The 12,786-nt window shown below is 44.9% G+C and overlaps 1 protein-coding gene across 1 annotated transcript in view; it reads left to right on the top strand.

Moving 5' to 3' along the window:
- The window catches only part of TRMT61A (tRNA methyltransferase 61A), a 79,928-nt gene extending 67,421 nt beyond the window's left edge, over window positions 1-12,507 (top strand). The window contains exon 4 of the mRNA XM_073609879.1: window positions 11,954-12,507. Coding sequence (XP_073465980.1) covers window positions 11,954-12,267 — 314 coding nt within the window. The 3' untranslated portion in view covers window positions 12,268-12,507. The remainder of the gene's footprint in view (window positions 1-11,953) is intronic.
- The last annotated feature ends 279 nt before the right edge of the window (window positions 12,508-12,786 follow it).

The raw sequence follows: 12,786 nt of genomic DNA, 5'->3' as shown, positions 1-12,786 counted from the left end.
GTGAATGGATGCCAAAATATAAGCTTAAAGCACAATTGTACGTAGCCTCCCTGGCGGTTTTCCTGAGTGTGGGGTTAAATTTCAGCACCATTAGCTGTAACCCTGAGCCACACTCGGGATTACATCTCAGGATCCTGGTGCGGTATGCTTACCTTGCCCCCAGGATCCTGCGATGTCCCCTACTGTGTCCACGGTCTCCGTCCTCCTCCCAAAGCCTCTCTGTGCTAGGCTCCGTTCCCTGCGAGCTTCGCAATGCACGGGGGCGGAGCCTGGCGGCAAATTCAAAAAAGTGAAAACTCATAACACATACAGTACACTGTAATCTTACAGATTACTGTACTGTATGAAATAATTTCACATCCCTTTAGTCCCCAGTGCTTTGTCCTGTGCCCTGCATGCAGTTTTATATTATATATACTGTTCTTTCTGCCTGGAAACTGGAGATTGTCCATAGCAACCAAAAAGTGTCCCTTATGTCAAAAATGGTTTTAGACCAGCTAGAAAACAGTGATAGTAAATTAGAACACTTGCAGAATTGAGCGATAGTGAATCGTGAGGAAATTTATTTTATTATTATATTATTATTTTTTATAATTATTTATTATATTATAATTTGTGATTTTGTGTTTCAAACTTCATCATACCCGGGATATCTACTAGGCTCTTGGTGGACAGATTTAAGTGTGTTATTGCTAAGAATTACAGGCCTACAATATAAAACACCAGATTTCTATGCAAAATAATTTTTACCGCTTTGAGACGCAAAAATCTGAAATAACCATTCCGCCAGGGAGGTTAAAGGGGAAAGTTCCACTTTTCTATCCCCCCCCTCCCCCTTCAAATTGTGGCACTTGGCTTTGACCGGTACCCCTCCCACTTCCGCCTGGATAGCCTAGGCGATCCAAGCAGAAGTTTGGTCCTACCTCTCTCTTTGCATGCAGCCTTCTGGGACACGGACACGGGCACAGGTCCCAGAAGGCTGCGGGACCAGCCACAAGGAATCACAGCTGGCTTCCCACACTAAACATGCCAACACCAGGGACCCAAAGACCAGCAAAAGTATCGGCTTGGGTATGGACAGCTCTGGATCCTTGGACAGGTAAATGTCCTTTCTTTCTAGGGTAAAGATCCTCTTTAAGTGCCGGTTCACACTGGTGCGATGCCAAACATCGCACAGACATCGCATGTAATTCGCAGCGCACTGCCGTTCACATTACATGCGATGTCTGTGTGGTGCGATATCAGCCATAGAGATAGTATGGCTAATATCGCACCGCATTCGGTCCAAACATGCACAGGTAGGGCTGGGAGATTTTCTTTAAAAAAAAATCTTCGATTCTCTTAAAAAAAACTCGATTCACGATTCGAATCGAGTTTTTTTTTTTTTTTGGAAACCGCGCCAGTCCCGAGGCGCTGCGGGCGTGAGCTTTTAGGCGAGGCCGCGGCTTCGGCCTAGTCCGCGGCGTCCGGCCTAGCAGACTAGGCCGAAGCCGCCGCCTCACCTAAAAACTCCTGGTCCGCAGCTCTTCAGGCCCGGCGCGGTGTTCGCGCCGGTCCGGAGGCACTGCGGGCATGAGTTTTTAGGCGAGGCTTCGGCCTAGTCCGCGGCGTCCGGCCGTAGCCGCGGACTAGGCCGAAGCCGCGGCCTCGCCTAAAAACTCATGCCCGCAGCGCCTCGGGACCGGCGCGGTGAAAAAAAAAAAATCTAGAAAAATCGATTTGCTTAAATTTTGAATCGATTTGACCTCTCAACTCGATTCAAGATTTAAATCGATTTTTTTCCCAGCCCTACGCACAGGACCCTTTTTCTGTTCAGACCAGAATCGGATCGCATGTGTGTTCACACATATGCGATCCGATTCATGTCCGAACTGTCAGTTCGCAGTGCGATATGCGAGCTGAACTGGGGGTGTCGTTAACAATGTATTGACACTCCCCAGCGATTCGCATATGGCAGTGTGAACTGACATGCGATGCGGGAATACGCAGTGGATTCGCAGTGTTCTCGCATCGCACCAGTGTGAACCGGCACTTAGAAAACTTGTCTATGGCGGTTGCAGCGCAATATGAAGTCCTTATTGAGATAGCAAAAATCCCCCTGGGGATAAAAAATTAAAAATGGGCATTCAGGAGGCAGTTATTCCTCCTGAAAGCCTGTAAACTGTCAGCCGTATTCTGAACAGCAGATCCTTCTTTTAGAGGGCAGTAGAGCCCTCTTTCAGCCACAATATTGAAGCCAATGCTTCCTAGGATTTTTGATGTGAACTTCAGGAGCAGAGGGGACATCATTCTTGCCGAGGAAAGAATGGCGAGAGGGCGGGCTAGAATGTGTAAAAAAAAAAATAAAAATAAATTACCACTTTAGATTGCGGGGGGTTGAGGGAGTCATAGGTGTACATTTGGAGTGAAGGTCCACTTTAAATGACAATGCTTACTGATACTATACCTTCCCTTTTCTCTTTTGTTACCGGGTCTCTATAACCATTTTATTCCTTTTTTAAGAAAGTTGCCAAGAGAGAGCAAATCCATAAAAATTTGTATTTTTATTAGCGAGGTGATTGTAGCCATATTTAGTGCAATTGTGACAGAGAAAATTGAGTACTGTCCGTGATACATTTTTATTTGCACTAACATATCATTTTTCATGGACGAGCTTTCGGGGTGTGTCCCCTTCTTCAAGGTCCGGAAGGGGACACACCCCGAAAGCTCGTCCATGAAAAATGATATGTTAGTGCAAATAAAAATGTATCACGGACAGTACTCAATTTTCTCTATTTTCGTTAGGAAACCGTCATCACATCATTGCGATTTTTGTTTTTGGCTTGCTATCAGACTTGAGTGTGTTTTTTATTTGGGAGAACAGAGCTGTGTATAAGCTGAACAGTAATTTCTTTGATTAAACCCGCCTCCTGTCTACGGATTAGACTTTGATCAAAAGCTCACACTAATGTGAGTGGAATCATCCTGGCCCTTTGTACATTTCTTACCAAAGAATCATATTCGTGTGAAGAAATAGATCTTGTTGCTGAGCACAGATTATACTCTGGTATATATTCTGTGAGCTCGTCTTTATGCACAAGGACGGGAGGACGGGGGCACTTAAAATTTTCTTTTTTTTTTTTCTTTTTTATCACTTTTATTGCTGTCACAAGGAATGTAAACCTCCGTGTGACACCAATAGGCATATGACAGCTACTCTCTATGAAGAGATCTGCGGTCTATAAGACCCCCAAATCCCTCCTCTGCACTTAAAAGCATTCAAAACACCAAGATCTGTGTTTTTGAATGCTTTAGATTTTAAAAACTGGCACCAATGGTTTCCGTGTAAACCGGAAGTGATGTCATGTCATCAAAATCAAAAATCGATCAAAATCGATCCCGGCTTTGCTTGGCTGTCCCCTGGCTGCTTGCCCTGGTCTCCTGGTGGGACAGGAGAGCCCAAGAGAGTCGGGGGGGGGGGTCATGTCCCCTACTACTGCTTGTAATGGCAATCGAGCGGCTAGTAACCGACCACCGGCTCTCAAAAAACAAAAGGTATTTTCTATGACAAGAATATCAGTTTTGGGTACAAAGGCCCTTTAAAGCGGTGTTCTGCCCCTGCACGAAAAAATTAAGTACCGTATATACTCGAGTATAAGTCGAATTTCTCAGCCCATTTTTTGGGCTGAAAAAAGCCACTTCGACTTATACTCGAGTCATTTAACTAAAAATGCAAGTAATGGAGGAGAAAAGGTGGCGGGGTCGTACCGCTGGGTTCGCCGACGCTGTCACTAGTTTGCTGGGCCAGTGGGTTTCCCCAGCAACCAGTGACACTGCGTGCGTACGCCCGCCCCCTGCTCCTCACCGCAGGTCTCGGAGACGAAGACGAGCTCGCACTCACGGGCCGCGAGTAGGGGCGTGACGTCACATGCGCGCCCCGCCCCCCTGCTACTCGTTCCCGGGTCCTGGCTTAGGCTTTCCACATCCTGCAGCTTCCGCAATCCGCCCCTCCTGCATTCAAGGTACCGGTATGTGGGCCAACTAGTGATCACTAATGGCTGGGCATATTTTATTTTGTTAAAGGTCACGCTGATGGGCACCTTTTTTATGTTAAGGGGCACTCTGATGGACAAATTTTATTTTAAGGGGAACGCTGATGGGTATATTTTTAATGTGCACACTGATGGTCAGATTTTCTTAAGGGGCTCACTGATGGACACATTTTGTTGTGCCCATCAGAGTGCCCTTTAACATAAAATGTGCCCATCAGCATGCACATTAAAAATGTGCCCATCAGCGTGCCCCTTAAAATAAAATGTGCCCATCAGAGTGCCCTTTAACATAAAATGTGCCCATCAGCATGCACATTAAAAATGTGCCCATCAGCGTGCCCCTTAAAATAAAATGTGCCCATCAGAGTGCCCCTTAACATAAAAGGTGCCCATCAGCGTGACCCTTATTTTTTGTTAAGGGGCACGCTGATGAGCACATTTTATGTTAAGGGGCACTCTGATGGGCATATTTTATTTTAAGAGCAACACTGATGGGCACATTTTGTATTAAGGGGCACTTTGATGGGCAGTTTTTACATTAGGAGGCACGTTTTGTTGTGCCCATCAGAGTGCCCCTAATATAAAATGTGCCCATCAGGGTGCCTCTTAACATACAATTTGCCCATCACAGTGTCCCTTAATATAAAATGTGTCCATGGGTAAATTTTATGTTAAGGGACATGCTGTTGGACATATTTTCTGTTAAGGGGCACTCTGATGGGCAAATTTTCTGTTAAAGGGCACTCTGATGGACACATTTTATGTTAAGGGGCACATTATTGGTATCTGTTTTTATTTTTGAAATTTACCAGTAGCTGCTGCATTTCCCACCCTAGTCTATACTCGAGTCAATAAGTTTTTCCCATTTTTTTTTTTTTTTGTGGTAAATTAGGGTCTCGACTTATACTCGAGCATATACGGTATACTGTTGCTGCTGACATTTAATAATAGGACACTTAACCTGTCAAGGAATCCAGTTATGTCGGCACCCCAGCCGATGTTTCCATTGGCCCTCGGGTGCTGCCGCCGCCATAGCCGGCTTAACAGCTGGTTCCCTACTGCGCATGAGCGCTGCGCTGTCTTACTGGCTCAGCGGTGGGGGGAGGAGGAGGGGGGCTGGACTTCTGACGTACCTCTCCGCGATGAAGTCCAATGGAAGTGGAGACAGATGCCTGTCAAACACAGGTACCCCCCGCCCCGAAAGGTGTTAAATGTGGCACCGGAGGGGGGGCAGATAAGTGGAGCTTCCACTTTTGGATAGAACGCCCGCTTTTAACAAGCACATTCTTTAACCCCCTAAGGACTGCCCACCGCATATATACTGCGGCAGGGTGGCGACACGATGTTCCCGTACGTCGTTTCGTGCACAAGACACTTCAGACGCACGCCCGCGGCATGGCGGGGGAGCCGATGCACGGGTCTGCCAGCCACCCGCGATCGCTCTTCAGAGAGGGAGAACAGGGATCTGCCTATGTAAACAAAGCAGTTCCCCGTTCTGACTGGGAAGTACAGAGAGATTGTCTGTTCCTAGTGTTTAGAAACCGCGATCTCTCTGTACTCCCAATCAGTCCACTTCCCCCACAGTTAGAAAGCACCTCCCTAGGACACACTTAACCCCTTGATCGCCCCCTAGTGTTCACCCCTTCCCTGCCATTGTCATTTATGCAGTGACTGTGCATATTTTTAGCTCTGATCACTGTTGTCACTGGTCCCAAAAAAGTGTCTGATCTGTCCCACAAAAAAACGCTGATCACCGCCATTGCAAGTTAAAAACAAAGATAATAAAAATTCCATAAATCTATCCCCTATTTTGTAGGCGCTATAACTTTTGTGCAGACCAAGTAATATATGCTTTTTTTTTTTTTTACCAAAAATATATAGAAGAATACATATTGGCCTAAACTGATGAATAAATGTGTTTTTTTTTTTTTGGTTTTTTTTTTTTTACATTCTTTTATTGGATATGTATTCTAGCAAAAAAGTAAAACATCTTTTTTTTTTTTCAAAATTGTCGGCCTTTTTTAGTTTATAGTGCAAAAAATAAAAACCGCAGAGGTGATCAAATACCACCAAAAGAAAGCTCTGTTTGTGGGGAAAAAAAGACATTCATTTTATTTGGGTACAAGGTGGCAGGTCCACACAATTTGCAGTTAAATGCAGTGCCGTATGGCAAAAATGGCCTGGCCATTAAGGGGGGTAAATCCTCCTGGGGCTGAAGTGGTTAAAAAGATGAATACGTTTTCTACCAGACAAATTAAGCTTGTAATTTTAGAAATATGAGCGTAGTAAGGTTGTGGGAGTCTATTTTATTAGCTGGCACTAGATTATATTTGGATTATTAGTTCTCATTAGACCTGCCTGTGTTGTGTGAAGTTTTCCCTTCATTCCAGTCCTGCTGTGGTTTTTAGCTGTGCTCAGTGACTGGAATATCTATTGCTTGGTTGCTTTTGTATAAAATTGTAATTACAAGTCGCTGTATTGGCTGCATAATTTATTACATTGTAGCCTGGGAGATGTGGCCACAGACACAGAATGCTATATCTTCGGGATTGCGGTTTTGCAGTCGGGAACTGAGCTTTGCGGATCAGCCAAGTAATAAAGGGACTTTATTTAGGCTTTATTAAATATAAAACAAATTGTCTTGAATGATGTGCCGTCTGAGCATATCCCTGCTGGCTACTACTAGTCCCTGGTAGTTGAAGTACACGTTAGTCAAAACATAATTCAATCCGAAACTGCAGGCAGCGCACGTCCTACACGTCCAGGGCTCTTTTCTTATCCAGATTTTTCTGGATTTCTTTTAGAAAATGCCTTGGGCATTCCCCTAGCATGGTTTTAAATATGTGTTATTGCATGTCATTGCTTGTCAAGTAGAAATTTTATTCATTACTACTACGCCACAAAACTCTGACATGCAAAGCAGAAAGTAGACTTACTAAAAAAAAAAAAAAAAAAAAAAAACAGTTCTGATGTTAAGACACTGCATCTCAATGATTTTGATTGTGGCATTTGGCACTATGTGTCTGCAGATATTGTTATGTAACAAATTGAAATTGAAGCGTCACAACACTGCTATGAGGTACAGATACAACGTTATTCCGATAAAAGTTAGGGGTTGTGACAGACCTAGCCGGGACAGAGGCTGTTGGAGAGGACTGAATGCTAGCCTCTTGCCTTTTGATTATGGGCCCTTGATTTTCAATGGAACAATACTCTTTGTGAGGTGAATTAGAAATCCAGTCTGAACTGTACTAATCGGATTCAGTCGTGTATATATGTATATATTGTATGTTGTTTGATTCTGTTGGGGACTCCTTGCTGTGGTCATTTGGGATTTGTGTCCCTGAAGATGAAGAGGGGATTCCTCAAGCAGCCCCCTGCTGATAAGACTGAATTATACTGTTGGGACACATCCTGTGAGGAGATGCTGGTGTCATCAACTCCAACTACCTGTGTTTATGTTAATTGCATGAGCTGATCACATTGTCCTCTATACAATGTAGGAGACGGGACGACTCCTATTGGAGCTGCTGCTATTGTGAGAAAATGTCCTGTGATAATTAACTCAGTCTGGGCAAAAGGTCATGTCTCAGTCACCTAGGCTGTATAAAGGATTAGTTAATTAGCTCATGTTAATTAGGTTAATTAGGTTACATTTGTATTGTTAGAGTAATATGAGCAGGAGGGTGGAACCTCATCTTCTCCTGTATATAAGACTGTATTCTGGTTCTGAATAAAAACAGTTCATGTTAGCAACAAGCAAGTGTCGCCTTGTTTCGTGCTCAGAGAGGTTGGAATATCTGATATCTGTATACAGACTGGGAGGAAGTGGTATATGACGGAAGCACTCAAGCGGATTGTGGGACGTTCCGTGACAGGGGTATAATCCAAAAAATAACCAACGCTCTTGGGGGGGTCCAAAAAGTATCCAACGTCTTTCAGGGGCCCAAGAGTGCCCCCTTCATCAGTGTTTTTCCAGTGAAATACAAGTACAAGCCTGTCAGAAGCTTGTTTGGCAGCCTTATGCCGCGTACACCCGATCAGGATTGTGGTCGGAAAAAGATATGATGGCCTTTCCGACGGGATTCCGCTCAAGCTTGCCTTGCATACACACGGTCACACGACAACGTTCGCTGAACTTTCGACCGTCAAGAACACGGTGACGTACAACACTACGAGGAGCCAAGAAAATGAAGTTCAATGCTTCCGAGCATGCGACGAATTGTTTCCGAGCATGTGTAGGAATTTTGCGCATCGGAATTGCTACAGACTATCGCATTTTCGGATAGGAACATGCTCTCAATCTTTTGCTGGCTGGAATTCGGCCAGCAAAAGTCCGATGGAGCATACACACAATCGCATTTTCCGACCAAAAGCTCTCATCAGTCTTTTGCTGAATTTCCGATCGTGTGTACGCTGCGTAAGGCTAAGTTTGCACTGGCATTAAAAGCAGGTGTTTAAGAGGTGTTGAAAACGCCCCACAAACGCCTATGTAAATGATACAGTGGACAGCACACAGTGCTATTCACACTATCAAAACATAAATCGTTAGCGTCGCGTCAAAATTGAAACCTCGTGTCGAGTCAGGAGGCGGTTGAAGCCTTTTAAGTCTATGGTAACGTAAACGCTCTGGCAGGCAGTTGCTGCGCAGTTGTGGGGTATTAAGATTAGTTTGTTTCCTGTAATAGGCGTTTGTAGAACAGTATTAACGTTTATCAAACACTTCAAAACTGCCCAATAGGGCGTTTGGGGCTCCATTAACGCTTGCAAAACACCAGTCTAACGCCCATACTACAGCTCATTACAGCGAGTCTGTCGCCCATACTACAGCTCATTACAGCGAGTCTGTCGCCCATACTACAGCTCATTACAGCGAGTCTGTCGCCCATACTACAGCTCATTACAGCGAGTCTGTCGCCCATACTACAGCTCATTACAGCGAGTCTGTCGCCCATACTACAGCTCATTACCGCGAGTCTGTCGCCCATACTACAGCTCATTACCGCGAGTCTGTCGCCCATACTACAGCTTATTACAACGAGTCTGTCGCCCATACTACAGCTCATTACCGCGAGTCTGTTGCCCATACTACAGCTCATTACCGCGAGTCTGTCGCCCATACTACAGCTCATTACCGCGAGTCTGTCGCCCATACTACAGCTCATTACCGCGAGTCTGTCGCCCATACTACAGCTCATTACAACGAGTCTGTCGCCCATACTACAGCTCATTACCGCGAGTCTGTCGCCCATACTACAGCTCATTACAACGAGTCTGTCGCCCATACTACAGCTCATTACAGGGAGTCTGTCGCCCATACTACAGCTCATTACCGCGAGTCTGTCGCCCATACTACAGCTCATTACCGCGAGTCTGTCGCCCATACTACAGCTCATTACCGCGAGTCTGTCGCCCATACTACAGCTCATTACCGCGAGTCTGTCGCCCATACTACAGCTCATTACCGCGAGTCTGTCGCCCATACTACAGCTCATTACTGCGAGTCTGTCGCCCATACTACAGCTCATTACCACGAGTCTGTCGCCCATACTACAGCTCATTACCGTGAGTCTGTCGCTCATACTACAGCTCATTACCGCGAGTCTGTCGCCCATACTACAGCTCATTACCGCGAGTCTGTCGCCCATACTACAGCTCATTACTGCGAGTCTGTCGCCCATACTACAGCTCATTACCGTGAGTCTGTCGCCCATACTACAGCTCATTACAGCGAGTCTAATGCCCATACTGGCGCTATAGGAGCATTTGTTAAGCATTAGAAATGTATTCAAGTGTGAACAAGCCAAACAAGCTGCTGACAAGGCCAATGCTTTCCACTGGAAAAACCCTGATGGGGGGGGGGGGGGTGGGTGTTGGGTTTATTATAAAGTAACCTTGCTAGATAGACGCAAGCATAACAGGGGGTTGCTCCAAAAGACGTTGGAGGATTTTTGGATTGTACCCCTGACCTTTATCGAAATAAAGCAGTAGTGTGTCACTTCAATTGAAATTTTTGTTACATTGCAATACAAGCCATGGAGGCTGTAGAGATCCTCTGGGGTGTAGAAGTCACCCGCCCAGAAACCAGATCTAAAATTCTATCAACATAAATACTTTAACGTGGTTGTAAACCCTTACAGACCACTTTTTGCTATAGATATAATAAGGCTTACTTGTAGCTACCTCGGATATCTCCTAAACCTCCATGGTTTAGGAGATATCCCCTGTATTTGCATGTGCCAATGTCATCGGCACATGCTCACTGACACAAACTGAAGCAGTGGCACGTATGTGCCGTTGCTTCAGTGAGTGTGCCTTTACTGCGCGCATGCGCGGGAGTGACGTCATTGCGGCTCCGGCCATAACAGCGGCAGAGCCGCGATACCCGGAAGTAACCCCCAGGAGTGATGTTACTGGCCGGTGCTGTCTACAGGCACCGCAGCGAGGGCTTCGATCTCAGGTGAGTATTACATAATAAGCTAGTATGCTATGCATACTAGCTCATTATGCCTTTGTCTTGCAGGTGTTAGTTTTTTGTTTTTTTTTCTCAAAGTGGGTTTACAACCACTTTAAAATAACAATACCAGCGAGATAACCCTAGGGGTCCTGCACTATTTTCCACTTTCCTTGCATATATTGTCATTGTACATTTTTCTTTTGGAAAATTTAATTTAAAGAGGATTTCTCATTTTAACAAAAAAAATTAAAAGTCAGCAGCTACAAATACTGCACCTGCTGACCCTTAATAATAGGACACTTACCTGTCCCACGATCCAGCGATGAGGGGGATAGAAGCTCCACTCGTCTCCCCCTCCGCTCGGCGGCACCGGCATTGCAACTGTGGGCGCCCGTGATTGGCCGCTCAGTCATCTGGAACCTGTAATGTGTCCCAGATGATTGACAAGGGGGCAGAGCTGAGCCCTTCCTGCGCTGAGGGGAAGTGATGTCACCAGCCCAGGCACTGAAGGAGGCAGACTACAAGGGGCCCCCTAGCAACAGCCAATTTTTCCAAATTTTTTTTTTTTTTTTTTTAGGAACATTCATGCTTTTTTTTCTTTTTTTTTTTTTTTCGGTGGAACACCACTTTAAGTACAATTATAAAAAAAAAAGACAGTTTGTTTCAGAGGAATGCACTTCCTCCTTCAGGGTTAAAAGGTCACAACAATCTTCATAAAAACAACATGGGTATATAGAGACTGACTGTGAATATAGAAATTGCTATATAATGAATTTACATCTATAGGCTGCAGATTAACCACCTGCCGCCAAATCGCGTACCTGTACATCGTTTGGCTTCAAGTGGTTTAGTGGTTCGGGTGATGCCTGCATCTGCTTTAACGTGTTACTAAACCCACAATAGTAAAATCAGTCTGTATATGCAGTAAAGCATTCTTGTTACAATCGCTGTGGGACCTAAGGGGTTAAGCCTCATTGTGTAAAAAGGCTGTTTGATTCTGTCTTCTCTGATCCTCCCCTTCTTTTTCTGTCCATCTCCATCCTGATAAGACAGAGCCTTTGGAGTCACTCTGCACATGCTCAGTTTGGTGTGTATTGCTAGATTGTTTTTTGTTTTCTTTTCTTGGGAGGGTGCATGTGATCAGCACAGGGCCAATCAGCACTGTCCAGACAGAGGGTCAGGGGTCCTGCAGCCTCATAGGACAGTCAGAGGAGAATGAAAACTCCTACAAGCTTTAACCAGACACTGATAGAAGTCACAAGACTGCTATATACAGCTGATGAGAAAAAAGGTATTTAGCAGTTTATATTTACTAAAATGATTGCGTTTCCATCTCCTGTTTTCTGTAGGAGAGCAGATATAGTGAATGCAGGGTCCTGGGTTTAGTAACACCTTAAGGAAACTGTATACAAAATGAAACACTTCTAAATAAATGGAATATAACTGAACTTTTTTTTTTTTTCAGGTGGTAGAGTGTGTTCCTTCTCACCATGCATAGAGCAAGTACAGAGAACCTGTCTAGCCCTGGAGGAACATGGCTTCACCGAGATCAACACCCTGGAGATCCTCCTGCGTGTTTACGATGTCAGAGGTATCAGTCTGCCAATCCCAGATTTTGGGACGCCTGCAGAGGAGAAAGGAGAAAGTTCAATTGCCGATAAAGCCAAACAGATCCCCCCTTCCCAGCCAGGCACAGTGCAGTTTAAAAGCGGAGTATCGCCCAGAGAAATGGTGGGTCACACCGGGTACCTGACCTTTGCCACCAAGAATTTATTTTAGGATTTTGCTTGGTAGCCGCGAGCCTTGTGCAGATCTGTGGGGAGGAAAGCTCCATATATAGCCAGACTCGGCTGAAGAATGCATTTATGTAAACAGCCCATTCACGCTGAATGGCAGAGACTGAACCAGGAAAGTTACAGTGCGCATCAGCAGCTCTGCCAAGAAATGAAGACAAATCATCTTGCTGCAACCATTTTTTTTCCACTGTCTATAAATAATAAAAGTTACTTTTTTTTAAAATGTTGGCTTGATTGTAAGATTGGTCTTATCCTTTAAAGATTATGATCATCTGCTATCTCGGAGATTGTCACTTTGAACAGTTTGCAAGTGTTTTCATCCTGCCGTCTTTTACTGCACTGCAGATAACTGCTGCACTGTACTGTTCATTCAGCTCTTGTTCATTGCTGAGGGTTGTTATACTTTGTACTATAGTGGTCTCAGGCCCCGTTCACATTGATCGCGGTGTGGGAACCACAGTTATTCCTGTGAAGTTTCCACTCCGCATCAGAATTGCAGGTA

The sequence above is a fragment of the Aquarana catesbeiana genome, linkage group LG13, assembly GCF_042186555.1.
Source record: "Aquarana catesbeiana isolate 2022-GZ linkage group LG13, ASM4218655v1, whole genome shotgun sequence".
NCBI classification, from domain to species: domain Eukaryota; kingdom Metazoa; phylum Chordata; class Amphibia; order Anura; family Ranidae; genus Aquarana; species Aquarana catesbeiana.
This window is presented reverse-complemented; position numbering and strand designations above follow the sequence as displayed.